The 20,262-nt window shown below is 39.5% G+C and overlaps 1 protein-coding gene across 1 annotated transcript; it reads left to right on the top strand.

The window, feature by feature from the left end:
- Positions 1–10,593: 10,593 nt before the first annotated feature.
- Positions 10,594–13,522, top strand: LOC140575038 (mRNA decay activator protein ZFP36L1). The gene is made up of 2 exons (XM_072695169.1): positions 10,594–10,725; positions 11,133–13,522. Exons 1-2 carry the CDS (start codon positions 10,672–10,674, stop codon positions 12,222–12,224), a joined length of 1,146 nt encoding a protein of 381 aa, XP_072551270.1. The 5' UTR covers positions 10,594–10,671; the 3' UTR covers positions 12,225–13,522.
- The last annotated feature ends 6,740 nt before the right edge of the window (positions 13,523–20,262 follow it).

Genomic DNA, 20,262 nt, shown 5'->3' with positions numbered 1-20,262 from the left:
TTCTGAAAACATGACCATATTAATGGTTTTCATCACAACGTTATTAGAACATTTCTTATACAACATTCCCATATATATATATATATATATATATATATATATATATATATATTTTTTTTTTATAGCCAAGCCATGCCTGTTAGAGCTAGGCCTTCAGTTCAGTCTAGTCTGTTAGCATAAGCATAAGAAGTATATGTAAGACTCTTTCCTATCTCTAAGTAAACAATCAATAGTAGACTGCTGCAAAACTGCTGTCCTGCTCTGGGTCCTCACACAGATTCATCCTCACCTCACTGCATGCCTGTACTTGTGACTGTTTGCTAGTATGAACCTTCACCTTTCCCTTATGTTTTCGTCTATTACGGCTTAATGACACATGTGCCATTTTCTCTTGATTCAGTTTTGTTTTTTTTTTGTTACCTTTTCCTGTTTTGCTTTTTATGGTGCTATCTGCTGTAGATCAGGAGGATGGGCTCCCCTTTTAAGTCTTGGTAGAGGGAGGTCTTGATTTGCGGGAGTTTTTCTATGCCACTGTCGTCACTGGCTAGCTCAAAAGGAAGCTTGGGCCTGGATCTCTGTAAAGCAGCTTTGTGACAACATTTGTTGTGAAAAGTTCTATAGAAAACCATCTGAATTTAATTAATCTGTATTGAAGTTTTGAGTCACCTCTCCTCCACTGAAACTCATTGTTTACATGTCTCTTAGGTGAGTTTCAGTGGAAGCCTTCATTAAAGCAACAGGGGGAAACAATACCAAATATTATAGCAGTTTAATAAATAAATTCCAAGATGCTACTTTCACTTTGTATTGTGAGGAATTGTAAGGAATTAACAAAAGAATCATTTTGACTAAAAACTAGTCAACTAGTCAGACAGCTAAAACATGACCAGTGTCTGCCCAAAAGCTTTGTAGATTCTCTAAATTGGTATTTTAAAAAAGCATACACATGCACATTTCTAACTTTTAGGGTAAAGACAGAAGATCAGAAGTCATTTTGAACTATGTATAGTGATCCCTACAATGTGAAGCACTCAGACAATGCAGTGGGTGTAGCATAGTAGGTAACACCCTGCTACACAATGTGGGTAACACTATAACACTACTTTTCCCATAGTAGACTGGGATTCACTTCCCCAGCTAGGCAAATACATCATGCTACACTAATAAAAAGCCCTTGGGCAAAACCCATAAAGCTATATTCAGGTAACTTGACTGAATGCAAGTTGCTCTGGTTAAAAGAGCCAGTCATAATGCTGATTGACTAGGGTGGAAGTTAGCTTTTTAATTATGTTTAAAACTGGAATCCAAAAAAGTGAGGTACAAATTTGTGTTCCAACAACAACAATCCAGTTGTTTTATTGCTTCTTTAGTTTTACACTGGAGCCACATTCACTACAAGGCTAATGTTGCTAACAAGTATAGATAGCCTTTACCAAGTTTATGGACCTCTGGCCAGCGTGGTGTGAACTGCAAGCCTAAGCCATCACACATTTGCCCTGAAGTGAGAGAGCAACTTTGAAAAAGGTGTGAAAGGCAGCTCATTTACATCATATTAAGAAAATGTCATGTAAATTTGACAATACAGTGCAGTCATCCAGGCTAGGAGAGGACCAACACAGTGACTGACATGCTTAGCTGAGAACTGTTTTGACTGGTGTTGTATAAATAAAAAATAAACAAAAAAATCATATAAAGAAAATAGACAAAAAATATTGCACAGTGGCAAACCATGACTGTTAGAACTAGGCCTTCAGTTCAGGCCCTGGATGTCAAAAACACCTCTAAAATAATGCTAATTTCTCGTCTGCATAGGAATTCTTATAATGTGTTTGGATTAATGTTACACAGGTACTAAATAGTCATTGCTCCTGCTGTACAAAAGTACTGTAGTTGTGAAACATTCCCTTGGATGTCAATTTGATGTCAGAAAGACATTGGACTCTAACGTCGGACAGAGGTTGAATTTTAGTTGAAAATAAATAAGAGTTGACTTTAAAACATCAACATTTAACTTTAAAACACAGACATGGAATTTTGGTTGGAAATCAAAGTCACACATCACTCAAGACCTTGGGTTAGTATTCAACAAAATGTCAACATTAGACAGATATTGAATTTTGGATACTTAAAATCAACAACATTTCAGAAAGATGAATTTTTGTTTGGAAATCAAAGTCACATATCTATCAAAAACCTTGGGTTGAGATGGCATTAAGTGCCTATATTAGACAGAAAAACAACATGATAGAAAGACATTGATAAAGAGACAGTGAATTTTGGTTGGAAATCAAAGCCACATATCCATCAAAAACTTTGGGCTGTTTTGACATCAGGTGCCAACATTAGACAGACATTGAATTTAGTTGAAAATCAAAGTTACATATCATTCGAAAACCTTGGGCTAGGTTGACATCAGGTGCCAACATTAGACAGACATTGAACTTTGGTTACTTAAAACCAACAATATTTTGGATTTTATGGATGTGGGCAAGATGGTGGATTTTGGTTACTGAACATTTTAACCAACAAAATATCAACGTCAGCTGTCTCCACTATCCTATGTCAAATTAGCGTTGGCATTAGATGTTGTTCTGACATTGAATTTTGGTCACAACTTACAATTAACCAGATAATCACATCTGTTGACATTGGTGCAGAGCTGGGATGATGTCGTCCATTTTTACAGATAGCAGCATGTAACTAACTCCTAACCTATCACTTAAGTCTTTTTTTTTGTTTACGATGACTAAAGATATACTAAACTGTGTAAATCTTCTGTGGCTCCCCCAGTAAAAACAGATAGTTTCAGTTGAAATGGTACTTTAAGTCTGTAAGTGGTCAGACATAGTGGTCGATATAGCGTGTGTATGTGTGTGTTCCTGTGTAGTGTCGTGAATGAGGCAGTTGTGTTTTGACTAGGCTATTGCTCTCTGTGCTGTGTCATGTTAAATGGGGGTTTCTAAGGCCTATTGGTCAGTGTGTGTGTGTGTATATGTGTATGCGAGTGTGGGAACTGTTTCGTAACCTGTTGCCAGAACAGAGGGGGCACACACACACACACACACAGCTTTCTCTGCAGGCCTTCTGCTCTTCATATTGATTGAGCCAATGGGGAGGAGTTTACACTTCAGCCCAGCAACTGACCCTAAACCCATTCATACTACTGAAGCCCTGTCCGGTAAAAATACACCTCCTCCTCACCCCCACCAACCCCCCCCACAACACACACACCATCCAGACAGACGTCTTTATGGCCCGGGCTGGCCGCGCGGGGTTTTGACTCCTCAGCCTGGCATATGGAGCCCCGCAACAAAAGCACTCTTGTGAGGGGGAACACAAAGAAGAGTGATCCATTTCCCACAATGGGGTGGAGTCATGCTGCTACCAAAGCACAACAAACAGTGGGAGTGGGCGGCTGCGTGGGAGGAGTCCTGAAAAAAGGGGGCGGGGCAGGATGTTTACTGCTCAAATCAAATTTTATTTGTCACATACATAGTCATACACAGTATAACTTGCAGTGAAATGCTAAAACAGGCCTGCTGAAAATATCAGGGATGCATTGAGTTGGATGTATAGATTAGCCTTGTTGATGGCTTTATATGGGTCATTGTTCAGTTAGAGAATTTTTATGCTGCCAGGTTATGAATTTATGTTATTTATGTTAGAAATACTTTATTACAGAATAAATCGCTGGATGTTTAAAAAAAATGTTGCCAGTACTTTGGACTTGTCCCCAATCCAGACTTATATTCTTATATTCCCGGTTCCAATAAAATGATAAAAAGTGATCAATTTATTTATAATAGACACAGAATGCCTTTTTTTACATATAACTTGTGCATGCTTTTGAACAATATATTGACGTTCCCAACATTATGCCTTTTTTTACATATAACTTGTGCATGCTTTTGAACAATATATTGACGTTCCCAACATTACCATAACAGCCTGTGCATTTCTGCAAGGATTTGTTTTAAAGGTAGTTTATGTTGCAAGCACATCGTAAGAGCACACAGCCATAAGAGAAGAGAGATTCTGAGAGTCTGGAAAGTGAACAATTTGATCATGTATTCTTCCTAATAACTGAGTAGATTTATTTACACTGTGTTACATGAAATTCTGACAATTATGAGACAATTATTTAATGTATTTAACCCTTATTTAACCCATGGCCAACTGCCGCCAAACTTCTATTATCAAAGAATAGCCCCAACAGTTTGTACAGAAGTCCCTGTAGTTACTGAGTAGTATTACACTTATTGTGTAACAAGCCTTGCTGTGTTAAAGTGCATCTTATGCTAGCTGTTGAATAGTGTGTGGAATGGTGACGGTGATGACATCAGTATCTTTTTAACGGTTCAGAAACTAAAGTGAAATGCAAACTAAACTTTTCAGTCAGTATAGCTGTAAGACCTTAGTAGAGAGCTTAATACCGAACAAGTGTAAAGAATAAAAAAAATATGCGAACCCTTTGGAATTACCTAGATTTTTGCACTCTGCTACTCTGCAAATAAATATAAAATATTTAAAAAGCTCAGTCTTGACCATCATGAAGTCTTTACGTCAAACATGTAAACATTGTCTTGGCATAATTAAAACAACATTTTATTTCTCGAAAGTTAAGATGGTAAAAAGAGCCCTCAATTGAACTTTCCTGAATCACCTTTGTACAGCTGAAGGTCAAGCAGATGTAATTATCTCTGTGTTAATGTAGAAATGTGACACTTCATTGAACTGAACTGCAGTGAGTTGACTTTACACACAGGAAAAGTGTAATAATCTGTAATTGTTTATCATAAAACCAAACCTGGTCTTTACAAGGAGGCAGAAATCATGTCTTATATGGGAAAGACTGTGTTGTGTTCAACCAAAGAAAAATGCCTTGGTTTAAAAGTCTTTGTCTATACATTTCCAGTTTATCTTTTGCAGTATTCCTTTGCCCTCATTCAGCTGCTTTATTTGAATTATTTGTCAATCCCACAATTGCTGACATTCGGCATTACCTTCAGTACACTCATCACAACAGCAACTTTTATGCTTCTACATGACATCAAATACATAGTTTGCAGATGCTGGCAGAGTGGGTCATTGTCAGCTCTCGTCCATTGGACCATTGAGACGTTACACTTATAATAAAACTGTTCAGCATTAATGGGAGTGAGAAGTAAACAGCACCCTCCATCAATCAGACAGTAAAGCTGGCTGTGTAAAAAACACAGGGAGCTGGTCCAAGCCTCATACTTACAGTTAAAGCTCTCAAACGGCCACAGTGTGTGCACTGATAACCAGGCTGTTTTTCTGGGTTATGTAAGAGACCCATAAGCGACAGGGGCAACAGCCACATTCCTTCCTGTCTGAAAAAAAGAAAGAAAGAAAAAAAAAACTGTCACCAGTCATAACGGCGAGCAGCTAAATCTCCGAGACACTGAGCCCAACCCTGGAGTTTCGCCTTTCGCCTGACAACCACAGTCTAAATTCTCCACATCCGTTCACCTCAGGGCTCAGACGTTATATTAAATATGTTCAACACAGGTATTTAATAAATCAAGGCTAAAAGTAAAGTGCATTGAGCCTGTTTTTGGATTTCACACGCAATATTACTATGAAACATATGAAAATTATGAAAAAGGGGAATTCTATCAACTCCTCAAGCCTGAGCTGTATTTAGCATTTTGGTAATAAATGGTGGCTTTAAGAGAAATGTACTAACTTGGATTTCTTTGCAATGTCAATATTTAAGGCTATTTTAAAGCTGCTATTACTGTACAGTGTGTTAGCTGTGCATCACAGTGTTATGTGTTTTTACAGATGTTACAGGTATGGTACATTAGTATCTACTAATCTTAGACTCTTCATTTGTTTAACCCCTTATCACTGCAAGGCTTATTACACACTAAGGTGCATTACTCAGCAGCTACAGAGACATCTGTACAAACTAGTACTAACTATTTTACTTGGTAATAACTACTGTACTTTGGTAATAGAAGTTAATAGAAGTAATAACACTAGGTGTTTTAAAGGGTTAAAGTGACTGAAAAAAAACTAATATGTATAAATGCATAAATAGCTAAGTATTGATGTAGCAATGCATAACACTTAGTAAACCTACATTGTTTTAGTTTTATTTAGGTTATATTAGTAAAATATAAATAAATAAGATAAATAAAAAAGAAGCTTTATTTAGGTACTTAGGTAGTTTATTTTATAAAATAGGCCAAAACCTCATCACAAAACTAGCATCAAACAATGTTTGAAACATCTCATATTTCATATAAAAAACCTTCAGGTAGCATTTATAGGCATTAAAGATTTTGTAAAAGTACCATTCCATGGTTCCATTCACCAGTGACTTAAACTTGGTTAGTTTCCCAAGAACAGAGCAGTTCACACCAAACCCCTCTAAATAGCTTTGTTTACATCTTAAGAACTGAATTATGCAGAAATGTTGAACAATTGGTGGATTTCCTATTTAATAACAGCTGAAATAATGGACCATTTAAGTGTTTTATGTACAGTATATGGTCATATTTGTATGTCAGCATGTTTACTTTTAGATTATACATTGTCTTGGTATGTTTCTGAGTGCTTTTACACAGTACATGTACAACGTATTGTTCATTTTAATGGCATATATAGGTTACATATGTGGAAATGTAGAATAGCTGCTCAAAGTTGGTTCAAAAAGTAGATACCCTAGAATTTATAACTAGTATCATGATAAATATAGCGGTTGGTAAAGAGTGTTATAAAATGATAACATGATATGCTTGACTATAGATGATATTTTCTTTGTATAATTAAAACAAATAAATACAAAAATCTTAAACGAATAAAACAAATGATAATTTATGCCTGGCATTAAGTTTAAAAGTGTCATACATATATAATGAGACATGTACGTGTTTAAAATAGCTAAATTCAATGCACAGTGTATCTTCCAGTAGACGCTCCATGTATTTGACTCTACCTCAGCCATAAAAGGTTCTAAAAAGAAAGCTTTTCTTCACATGCCTGGGTACTAAGGATCAACCAGCAAATTCCTATGGAGCATCTGTGTCCTTTTCTTAGTCATAGTAGCTCAGTTCGGCCCCCTCTGCCTGAGCTAATCATTAACGCTCCTCAATCCTCCTCTGTCTCATTAAAGATTCAGGGCCTGGGCTCTGGGACTGAAGCTCTTTGGTGTGTCTCACACTTGGAAGGCCATGAAGAGTGAAACAGCATCAGCATAATGCCATTGTTGAGCTACGGCGGCTCACTCGGAATCACTGCGGCCATAGCAGGCCTCCAGGAGGCCTTTGTGGCTCATAATTGTCTCTTTCTAAGCCTGGCCATCCCTGTGTCTTTCTCTTTCTACTCTGGAAGACGTTATTGTGCAATCCTCTCCATCTTTCCTTTCTCATGCCTTCTGACACCAAGTTTCAAGAGGTTCCACACAGTATAGGACACCTGCAATTAAATCCACCCCCCACCTCTCCAAAAAAAAGACCCTGAGTCTGAGTGTTTAATGGGAGAAGGGGAGAATACGGAAAACAAGCAGGGCCAAACCTCTGAAAGGAGCAGTACCTTAAACGGCCATCAAGCTTCTGTCACTGTTTTCCTACTTTTGTAACCTAAGACAATGGCATTTGCTTTTTTTCCTCTTTGTTGCTCACCATTCAAATGCATTTTAATCTCCTCTACCACCAAACAAAAACAAACACAAACACAACTGCTGCATTTCGGTCGCTTGTCTCTCGGCCCAATTTAAACATCCCTGTGCTTTATCTGCCCCAGGACAACAACAAGTGTTCCCCTGGATAGTGGCCCATTTGCACTGCCCCATCCCTCCTATAACTGAATTGTGAGAGGTGTTGACACTTTACTCCAAGATAAGGCCTCATTGTATTGAAGGGACAGTGTCATTCATTGACTAGAGGTCCACTATGCTAATATTTGCAGTGTTTTTTTACCCTAGGAACAGTGGGGAGAGATCATATATGAGTGTACTTTTAGCAAATACAATAAAGAGAAGAAAGAGAACAGTTTCTTAGCTGACAGTTGGCTAGGAAAGTGATATACTGTATGTATAACTTTCCTTAGAATCATCATAAATATGGAGGTAACATCATAAACATCACAATATACTAATATGATCTGCTTGAAAATAGATCATATCTAAAAAACAAATTAAAAAGACCAAAAACAATCAGAAAAGAGTAATAAGACAAATAATACATGCATGCTAACCTGGCGTTAAAGCAAAGGCCATTGAATCTTGGTAAAAAGCTGCTTTGTGACAATACCTGTAGTAAAATAGGCAATTTTATTATCAAATAAAATACAGTATCAAATTGAAAAGTGACATGTATATATAATACATGGATCATGAGGGTGTTATGAAATCGTCACCATAATATCAAATCATATAGCAGGAAGCGGAGGCCCGCAGTCATGACTCTACAATATTATGGCTGAATAATAAACCCCTGTCAAGGGGTCATGGTGCTTAACAGTGCGCTGTGATGAATTATTATGCACTTTACCTTATCAGGACCAAGCCAGGGTGCTTATGGACTCCCATTTCTGTGATGACTATAATATGAAACTGAGATTGCCCAGTAGAACGGCCCCATCAAGTACTGTAAAAGGCCCAGTGGTGGCAAGGTGGTGGCAGTAAAGAAATGCAATGTATAAGTGGAAGACATAACAGCTTCAGACTGACTGAACAGGCCGAACCACAGAAGGCCCCTGAGAGATGAACACTTTCGTACAGAAATGACCACACACTTTAAAGCAAATGCCATGGGTGCTGTTTAGACAGCATGTGTAGGACTGAGCTTTTGGTGCATTTGGTGAAGTGGGGCTCAGAAGAGTTGCTGTGTGTGTTCAAGCTTCACAAACAGTGGGCGTCCAAAAGGCTGAGAACTGGGTTTTTCATTCATTTATATCTGGAAATAAACAACAGATGGTTTTCGAACTTTAGAACATTGAGAACCATGTTAAGGCTTGGACACAGAAAAGGTAAAATGTGTTTTGAGTCTTATCTCTTCCACTGAAGCTTGTGTTTGGCCGACGCTTGGGTGGACCTGATCTCATCAGAGGCTTTTGCACAAACATGTAGGGTTCATGCATATGTAAACACCATACCTCATTACAGCAGATACAAGAAAACATAAATACAAACAAAAATACAGTAAAACGTAAGAAGAATTTCTCATTTTTAAGAAAGAATGAAGAATCTCCAGATGCTAGGGTGAACATATTTTTGTTTTCAGAAAAAGAGAACACTGGGGTCACACAGGTATACACCATAGTTAGGAAGTCTTGGCTGGCTGGGGGGTTTCACGCAGGCCTAAATTGTAGGACTGCGGCACTGTGCATATGTGAGGGTGGAAATACCTCTCAAACCATGCAGCTACAGTATATTAATGTACATTAATACATATGCATTTACCATGTAGCAAGACCAGTAAATAGCCTTAATAGCCTATATGACCAATTAACTCCCTTTCACTTCAACTAGGCCTCCTTGAAACCCCCCAGCCAGTCACTACATCCTAACTATGGTGGATACTGTGTGTCCCCAGTGTATTCTTTTTTGACAAATATGGTCATTCAGATGTTTTTAAGATAATGATCAGCACATATTCAGCCATTCAAAACATTTGACTGGTACTATATAATAAACTTTGCCTTAAATAAAGTTGGAAAAAACTAAAATGCGTTCCTTCTGCTGTAACATTATAGTTGTGGAGGTTTTATTCAAACAGCCATGACATATACAATAAAATCCTTTAAATGAGGTCATACTTTAGGTTATTTGTCTTTTTTTACAGTGTTTTTACTGTTACGCTGTAATTTGCAGATCAATTTGAATAGGATTTAAGCGCCAGATTACTAACACCCTAATGTGCCAAAGGGTGTTGAAAGACCCTATCATTTAAGGGCTTAATCACCTCATATGCGAGCACAAATGTTTCGGAGGACTATACCCTGCAGGACACTTCTCAATGCAGAATACTGTTGCGTGTGTACCAAACAAACATTGCATAAAAACTCCCTGAGTATGAGTAACTTTACGTACTAACCCAGACATCGTGTTACATTAACCTACATTTAGGTTACACACTTCTCTCTCTTTTTTTTACACAGTTAGAGGATTGGAGATGCAAGTTTGTGAAACAGCTCTGATACAAACATGAGGAAACGTGTTTTTACAGCCACTTTCTAGTTTATATGCTACTTGAATACATTATGGTATATGTAGGCTAGTTTAAGTGGAATTCAAAGCATCTACAGCTCTGTGTTTCGATAGCCATTAGGAGTATGCTCAGGTCAAGAATGATCTCTGCCTGTATACAGTGCATAAATCCCATATGTTTATGCAGCAGTAGCTGCAATCTGCCAAAGGCTGCTTTAGCTCTTGGGTTTAAATGGAATACAATGACTCAGTTGGACTGGGAGAGGAGTGTGAATGGCTCTTTCCTCACCCTTTAGGGGGGGCGTGAAAATAGCTCTGCAGTGAAACACCCCTTTGCCAAGATGTGGGTGGGGTTAGAAGTTTGTGCGTATAAAGGAGGATTCCAACAGATGGAGGGTGTAGTGTAGGAGAGCACGACACCAAGAGCGTCCACCCAACTTCTTTCACTTTCTTGGCTGTGCATCAACACACTCCTCTGAGGCATCTTCACAATGCCCTCCAACTTTCTGACGCCCTTTCTGGAACTGGACGACGAGTTTTGCAAGGTAAGCGCTTTCTTTTGATTGTTTTTTTCAGTGCTCTCCAGTGTAAAATCTAGAAGTAAGACTTCATGTGGATCTGACTTTGTGGTCTACATTTGAAACATAACATGAAACACAAGCTGATGAAGTCAGGACTTCACTTTGCTTTGGCTTGTTGCAAGTAAAATAGGTAAATATCTGTGGTTGTTGAGATTAAGATGGCTTTAGCCTTGCTGGTGTTGTTACTTGGGTACAAAACCTGTCTGCAACCACGTGAAACACTGTGGTCCACTTTTTTTGGTGGAACAATAACAACTCATTAATGCTGTAGATGTTTCCTTATGCCATTTCTTGGAGCTTCTTAAAGTTCCCTCAAACTTACCAAAAAAGGTCTCTTATAGTAAACCCTATCTTTCTTTTTTCTTCTGTAGAACTTTCGCAGTTTGGATATGGCAGACGTCGCCCCCCCTGCTGGTCAGAAGCAGCGTGTGGCAGGATTCCAGCGCAGGCATTCCTTATGTCCAGTAACTCTGCCAAATTCAAAGTTCAACTGTGGCAGTTCAGAGCCGGCAGGCGACTCGTGCCTCTGGCCCTTGGGCGGCATCATCGGCCAGCAGCTGCCTCGCTCTTCTCTCAACCACATCCCATTTAGAGTGGACCGCTCCATTAGCATGATCGAGGGACACGTGGGTGGCATGGGAGGCAGTGATTCGCCACTTTCATCCCTTCCCCCTCCACCGGGCCTGAGCCTCAGCAACAGCTCTCTGTCCTCTGCCAAAACCCTCGCAACCACCCCGCCAGTGTCCACCCGCTACAAGACCGAGCTTTGCCGTACTTACGAAGAAAGCGGCACTTGCAAGTATGGGGCCAAGTGCCAGTTTGCTCATGGGATGGAAGAGCTCCGAGGCCTGAACAGGCACCCCAAATACAAGACGGAGCCCTGCCGCACTTTCCACACCATCGGCTTCTGCCCATACGGGGCACGCTGCCATTTCATCCACAACGCAGATGAGCAACATATCCAGCAAGAGAGTGTCCGGCAACAGAAGTCAAGGGAACGTCCCCAGCTGCTCCGTCAGAGTGTCAGCTTTGCTGGCTTCTCCTCTCAAGCCATGACTGGTTTCCAGGCCCTTCCAGATCCCTTGGCCTTTACCAGGGCTGCTTCAGTCTCTCCACCACCTTCTACTGGTAGTCCTGACCTGCTATCCCCCATGTTTTCTGAGCCTGGAACCCTCAAGCACAGCTACCGCTTCTCTGCAGACTTAGGCAGCGAAGGCCCTCGCTTCTTCTCCCTGGGTGACCCCAAAGATCAAGTCGAGTGTTCCCAGAACGTCTCCAGCCACCACAACAACTTCACCTTCACTGGGTTAGCCGCTCTGCAGCGCACTGGGTCCGCAGACTCTCTCTCCGATCAGGAGGGCTACTCCAGCTCCAGCTCAGGCAGCCTGAGCGGAAGCGAGTCCCCTGGCCTGGAGGGCCGCCGCCTGCCCATCTTCAGCCGCCTGTCTGTCTCAGACGATTAGAGAAGTGTATCTGTGCATATTGCATCCACAACCCAAGCAGACGTGTGTCTGCTTTTGACTTGTAAAGTTATATAGACAAACTTTTTGACTTTTTTTTAATTAATATTATTATTATTTACGCATCTGGAAGAATACAAGATAATGTAATGGCAATGTATACTGTTGTATACCGGTTTGATGCTGTACTGGGTACTCCACTTCTAGATTCACACTTTGGGTGGTCTCCTGGATGCAAGGAAAGTTCTATGTGAGAACCTTTCTGTACCCATCATATTTGGAAAGCGTGTAGAATTAACCCCTATAGCAGAGCAGATGAGTCCTTTAGCCACTAACGGCCTGTTTGTAAAGTCTGGTGGCGCAAACCATGCACCTGTCCGTAGTCTAACCAAAGCAAAGCCAGTTAGTCTGTACATTTTAGCTGTAGGTCCACTGTTAACCCTGTGCCCAAGCATACTGTAAGCAAAATGTAGCCTTTAGTGAAGGCATTTATGAATTTGACAGTATTACGTAGTCTAACCTTGGTTCTCGTTTATGAAACTATTTATTACCCTTGTTATTATAAAGCGATCGAGTTCTGTTCTGATTTGTTATGCATTTCTGTTCATGTGGGAAGATCATGCTTTACTGTGTTTTTCGCCCGTGTTTGCCTTGTTTGAGCTGTCCCTTAGCTTTAAGTGACACCAGCAGTACAGACTGAATGTAGGAATCTCAGGATTGTATCTGGTAGAACGCAACCACTTTTCTATCTATCGCCCTCAGTGAGATCAGTGTTTCAGGCTCAATCACTGCAAACAAATATGTGTGTGTGTGTGTGTATGTGAGTATGTATGGGTGCATGCATGTGTGTGTGTGTGTACGTTAAGTGGCAGTGTGACAATGTATTAAGATAGTCTCTTACACTCTCAGCTTTTAATGAAGAGAAGGAAGATGCTAATTGCAATGGATACATCGATGAAAAAGTGCATTCTCCATTACCGTGTGATTAAAAATCGCAAAACGCTTACACCACAGCAGACCCCCTGTTACGGAAAGGTACTGTGAGGTTCTCTTTTAGTTTTTTTTTTTCCTGCCTTAACTGCGATGCAAATGTAAGCTTTTGCCTTTTGTTAACTTAAACTTATTTATTTTGTTGTTGTTTTTTCAGCGAAAGAGAAAAAACAGTATAATGTGCTGTGATTTTTATATTGTGTTGTTTTATATATAATTTAAAACCAGACTGTTTACATTCCTTGAGGGGTTGGGACCCCGCTTTTATTATAATATATTGGTGATCATTTTGAAATAAACTTTCAGAAACAACTTTACATGCAAAACTTTTGTTTTGGTTCTTTAAACCCATGCAGTGGATAACCAGTAAAACCAGTAACAAAAATATGTTTAACCAGTAAAATTGTATTGTATACATAAGCATCATATAGTGGATACATGCATGTATGTATATAGGAAAGTTTTACATATAGTCGCAATTAGTGCCATTTACACATAAGGCAACAGTTCACACTTTCACTCAGCTCACCCCTAAGCTGACAACACTTGTGACACCTCTGTCACTAATTTAAGCTGGAAACACACACACACACACACACACACACACACACACACACACATGCAAACGGCAAGACAAGTGAACAGATGAGAGCTTTTGTGAGTTGTCTCTCTCTTTGTCCAAACTCTTTGTGCACAGCAGACTAAGAAACGTCCCACTGTCAGCCGGCCCCCAACAATAGCTCAGGCCTTTCTTTGGCCTTCAGAAGGGGGCTGGGTGGGGTGGTGGGGGTTGGTTGGGGGGTTGTTGGGAAGAAGATAAAACTGAAACAGAGGGGCACTTCTCTCCACATGGCTCCTCCTTTGTGAGGCCACTCTCTCTCTCTTTCTTAACAACATCTGTATGCAAATGCCACAACAGAAGGGAAGGGTGATTTGCAAGTCTATTGGAGAGAACGGTGGTCCTCAGGCCAGACTGCAGATTGCTGGGGAGGTTACTAACAACTATGGCAGAGGACTGAAGGTGAATGAGAAAGAAGTAGCCAAGGGTGGGCAGTAGACTTCAGAACATCTGATTCTCAGACACTCTGAGATGATTTTGGCTTCTTTAACAATGAAACAAAACCAGAAAAACGTTTATTGGGAAAACAAATGAATGAAATAACAGCCAATCAAATGCAGTTAAACATGTAAACAGCTTACAGGCTGCCTATAATAATTGGCCTCAATCAATCTATTGGTCTGAAACAAGCAGCTGACCATGTAGTCTCTTTTTTGAAGGTAGACATCAACTGTGGCAAAAGCTACCAGTAGGTCCCGTGATGACATTCAAGGATTCTTGCATTCTGCTCTTGGGCTGATCTGGCCATGTTGGCAGTTGTTTTTTAAACAATGTCCACATGTCAATTATTTTGCGGACTTGGAAACAACTGATTTGTGATTGCCATGAGATCTGAGATCCAAATGAATCTACAACCTTCTTCTGAAGGCCTCAGAGAGCTCTTTGGATCTTGCCATGGTGATCCCACTCACTTCAACAATCACACATCTCTATTACCATCATGGTTCTTTGTGGAATCCAAAGTGGTTCTTCACTTCCATTGCTGTCTTCACTCAAAGAACCCTTTGAAGCACCTTTAATTTTAGAGTGAATAATTACTTTAGCCATATGGTCATATCAACACCCATAGAAGAAGCAGAAATATCAACTAAATTAGCAACACCTGGCAACACAAATCAAATTTCACCAGCATAGGACACCTAAAAAAATGGATGACTATGGCAATATCTAAGTAAATGATTACAAAGCAATTACTACACAATAAAAAGAGAGGAGGAAAGAAGCCCCAGCCCAGTGAAGGCATCTAGCAATTGTTATGAATGAAGGGTGGACTTGAGACTATAAAACCCACTGCATGCTACTCAACTACACTCTTAAGAATAAAGATGCTTTAAATGGCTCTTTGCGAAATGCCACAAAAGAACCATGTTTGGTTCCATTAGCCATGCTTGTTCCAGAGATGTAGGAGTCAAAAAGATGGTTCTTCTGTGGTAGTGCTCAAGGAAACATGTGCAGTACATTCATATTTAAGACTGCAGAGCAATTTTCTTCTGTAGGGATCAGCTGCTGAAGATCTGAAATTGGTGTTTGCCATTTTGACTGAGATCAAGGCCCTTTTCCTTGTCTTTAGACTATCACAGCAATAATAATACGCTTGTTTGATAGAGCACATTCTACAAAGACTGAATGGACAGCATTCAGCATACTCTAGACCAGGAGAGACACCTTGTGGCTCACTTAGAAAAGAGCCACTGAGGTGAAATGATTGAGCTGCTCATGGCACACAATGCCATGGATCACTTTCATCCCATATTACTACCATTTGGTGAAGTGACCTTCTCCAGATTCATGTAAAAATGTAAGAAAAAAAGATAATAGTAGGTGAGGTGCTTGCTGGGTCTTTTCCAGCTTAACTTAAAAACGTCAATATATTTATAACTGTATTTACGTCTCTGTTGGCCTGCAGACATATTCTTTTACATTGGACACCAGCTGGTCATCCTACAGCAGGGCAGTGGCTTCAGAATCTGATGCTCTTTTTATGTCTGGAAAAGATCAAATATGCAGTTTTAAGATATTGGGATTCTAGTTGGCGCCCCCTGCTGTTGTAGCATTTCTAGCATTCAATCACTTTCAAGTACCAAGTAAAGTAGAGGTCCATATCCCCAGTTTGCCTACAGCAGGGGCTCTTAAATGCTCTACAGCTAGGGACCCCACCTTGAGTAAAAGAACCTGCTGACCTCAACTGAATACTGTTGAATTTTTAGGCAAATGCAGTTGCAATTGAAATGATTCACCCCCCATTGCAAATGAAGCTTATTAGCAAAATGTACAAACGTCGCAATAAACCAATCAAACATGAGCAATTTAAATAGATAAACACAACTAACAGAACAAGTGTTTTCTTGTAATGACGACAGCAGTCTCAGAATTATTCAATCCCTGAATAGAATCCATCATAAGAGAACACATTTGCCGATCAGGTTGCAAATCAAGGGCCTCATTAGGTGCATTAGATGTGCATCAGATAAAACACATTAAATACCTGGACTGACTAAGGGTTTGTTTGTCTGATTGCATGCTAGAAATATGGAGATAAGTCAGGAGAGTGCTCCTGGAAGTTTAGAGAAGAGATCACTGCATGGCTGCCACCACATCCATGCAAAAAAGAACTGCAGTAGGATTTGGTGGCCACAGTTTGCAAAGTAAGGCGCATACTAAAAGCTGAGGATCTCCATGCTTGTACACCTCTGCTGACCCAAAAGCCCAAGATAAATCACCTCCAATCTGCTCTAAATCTTACAAATAAACCACAGATGTTTTAGGATTCTTTTCTGTGGAGCGATGAAACAAAATTTTTTGGAACTTTTCTGGCCTGTGGATCAGCGGTATGTCAGCGGTATGACAATAACACCCTGCTTACAGTGAAGCACGGCGGTGGGTCTGCTTCTGTTCCTCTGGCACTGGAAATCTGCAGAGTGTGCAGAGCGAGCTGCATGGAAGTATCAGGAGAAATCCAAGGAGAAAATGTCATGCTTTCTGTGAGGAAGCAGAAGCTTGGGTATCATTTTACCTTCCAACAGGACAACGAACATACCTCACAGTCCACCAAGGCTGGTTTCAGAAAAAGTCCTGAAAGAATCTGACTTGAACCACACAGGAAATCTGTTTGAAGGCGGCAGTTGCAGCATGCAAACCCAAGAATATGAAATAGTGAACTGGAGGACATTGCCCATGAGTAATGAGCTAGGTTACTCCAGGAACGCTGCCACATGCTGGTGCGTCATGTCTACAGCAGGTCATAACAGCAAAAAGAGGCTCTACTAAATACTAAAGAGGCTTGAGTCATTACGGGTTGAATAATCAGAGACTGCAGTGGTCATTTAAAAATGACATTTGTGTTAAATTAGGAGAAAACACAGATTTGTTGTGTTGAGCTATTTAAACTGTTCTTGGTTTTATTGCAAACAGCTGAAACTTTATCCAGTCTGCCAATAAATCTAATTTGCAATAGGGGTTGAATCATTTTGATTGCAATCACTTTTGGTTTGTGCAGCATAATGCAGGAAACCTTTCCTACACTAGACTAATATGAGTCACTGGGCAAGACTCCTAATTCTATATTTACATATCTGCAGGAGGTGCTAATAAAAGTCAATCAATCTGCTGAGCTAATAGCTTCTAATAGAGTCCAGTTTGTACATTTCAATCATGAGTTAAAAAAGTATACTGTAAAAAAATGTAAAGTCAGGCAAAACCTAAAATCATAAGTCTATGAACTCCCCTTATTATTATTAATAGTATTACTTACTGTCACATCTTCACCTTTGGGTAATTGCTTACTGTAAGCTATATATATATATATATATATATATATATATATATATATACTGTATTTTAGTATAACACTTCTGAATCTAAATCTCTCGTGAAGGCTCATGTTGTAATTCTCAGTGTTGGCCACACGAGGAAATCAGAGTTTCATTCTTCTTCTCCAAAGAGTTGTAACACTGCCCCAATAGAGGGTTACTGTACATACATATACTGTATCTGTTATTTGGTTACTTGTAGGTGCTTCAATTGATGTAATAACATTTAATGTATAACATGATATCATGTATTTTATCGCCACTGTCCAGTAAAAATTTTTTTTTTTTTTTTGCAATTATAGAATCATGCTGGTAATCATTCAGTTAATCAGACAGCAGTCAGCTAATCATATATGTAATCATTCTGCTAATAATACAGCTAATCATACAGCAGTTAGCTAATCATACAGGTAATCATACAGCTAATCATACAGCTAATCATATAGCAGTCAGCTAATCATACAGGTAATCATACAGTTAATCATACAGCTAATCAAACAGCAGTCAGCTAATCATACAGGTAATCATTCTGGTAATTATACAGCTAATCAAACAGCAGTCAGCTAATCATACAGGTAATCATTCTGGTAATTATACAGCTAATCGTGCTGGTAATCAAACAGCAGTCAGCTAATCATACAGGTAATCATTCTGGTAATCATACAGCTAATCATGCTGGTAATCATACAGCATTCAGCTAATCATAATCATTTCATCGAAATTTCAGACTGACACAATAGATGCCCTATTAATGGGATCTGTTTGTCAAGGGTTTGAACCAAACCTGGCTGAGAACAGTTTAAATGAAAACTCAGAGAATTGATGTTGATCTTTGATTTTAGCCTTTTTTTAATTACATGTAAGTAATTCTGTCCCACCGCTCAGCCCTCCTTCAGTAAGGATGCTGATCATTCTTGAAGGCAGATCAAATAGTTAATTAGTGAAATGCTTGAGTGTGTTTAATTTACCAACATAAGCATCTTTATTTAGGTGCATTATTCAAATATACGGATGCACTTAGCATAATAATCACATATTTAAAGCTAAGCAGTGAATTAATTACAGACAGTTGTTTTTACATTATAGCTTTGCATTTTCATTTTCCTCTATAACATTAGAGTAAATGTGCATGATATATTTATATACTATACACATGGATCTCCTTATTATACTGTTTAAGAATACAGATATGAACAAATGAACATGAGAGACCCATACAGTCTAGTAGCTCTAGTGTGTCCAAATGGAGGACAGGTTCATTTGAATGATAAATCTCAATGGGACTGCAATCCAATAGACACTGGATTAAAGTGCTCTGAAGTTCTGCTTGGCATGTTAAAATAAATTAACGAAGGGCCCTTCATTTCCACAGGTTCAAAAGTAACTGGACAGTCGACTGAAAGGCCAGTAATCATTGTATTGTAATACTATCTATCTATCTATCTATCTATCTAGATAGCTATCTAGCGATCCATCCATCCGTCCATCCATTCAGCCATCGAGCCACCCACACTCTCAAGAATGTAGAATTAGACATATCATAGTGAAAGGCTATAATCAAGAGCTCAGTTGATCCCAGTTCTGGAACGAGATTCCAAGATTACCTTGAGGAAAGGTTCATGATCCACAGCAAACCACATAATCTGTCAAACATGATGGAGGCACTGTCATGGCATGGGCATGTATAGCTGCCAATAGACCTGGGTCACTGACCCAATAAGCGATGAACGTTTGGCCCAAATGTGGCCCACATCTGCAGTCCTCTTGTGACCCACAATAACATATGAATGTAAATCAATATATTTAATATTCTACTATGTACAGAGACTAAATTCTTGTCTCCCAGGGGCAACCGAACACACTTTTTTTTGCACAGGCTTAACAAGTGGACAGGTCCACAGGGCACAAGTTGAGGGGGTAACTGTAGTGTGAGTGCTTTTTTGGCTCTGTACACCTGCTGCAGGACACATTCTCTGTCTTCATGTTTTGTACAGAAACATTGCACTTTCCCCATCAATGCAGTCATCTTTACTAGATGTTTTTAGAAAGATTTCCCAACAGCCACCCTGGCACTAGCCCATCTTCTAGTTCCGGCTGGATAATTTGATTGAGCAAGAAGTGTTCATGATCATTGACCGTGTACATTGTGGGGCACCCACCAGTGCCCTGATATCAGTGTAGTGCCTCTGCCATCTGTTGGGCTCATCTGGCTTATTCTATGTCCACGTACAGCATATAATGATATGGCAGGAGCAAACTAATTGTAATTTTAGATATCTTACTTGGCAGTCCCTATCTTGCTTGCAGGAAGCAGGCTGAGCAAACAGCTAATGAATGAAGCACTGAGCAGTTGTCACATGCCTGTCATAGGATGTCATAATTTAAATTACTATAAGATTATTCTGTTTTTTTTGCTTAATGACATTTGGAAAATAAAACACACACTATACAAAACTAAATAAAAATAACACTTAAAAACTAGGTATGCATTTACAGAAGGAAATACCAGTGCTTGCAAAGCAAAAACAGGTACAATTAATCAAATAGAAAAAAGTAGACTAGAACAGGTAAGTGTGTGGGATGTAAGGGTGGTTGCTTTGCATAGATGCTAGATGGTTTCTGT

Source organism: Salminus brasiliensis, chromosome 13, assembly GCF_030463535.1.
Source record: "Salminus brasiliensis chromosome 13, fSalBra1.hap2, whole genome shotgun sequence".
NCBI lineage: Eukaryota > Metazoa > Chordata > Actinopteri > Characiformes > Bryconidae > Salminus > Salminus brasiliensis.
Note: the sequence above shows the minus strand (reverse complement) of the source record. Positions and strands in the feature narration are given on the sequence as shown.

Coding starts and splice junctions, on each gene's coding strand:
- LOC140575038 (XM_072695169.1), top strand. CDS start 10,672: ATGCCCTCCAACTTTCTGACGCCCTTTCTGGAACTGGACGACGAGTTT. Junction 10,726..11,132: donor TGGACGACGAGTTTTGCAAG/GTAAGCGCTTTC, acceptor TTTCTTCTGTAG/AACTTTCGCAGTTTGGATAT.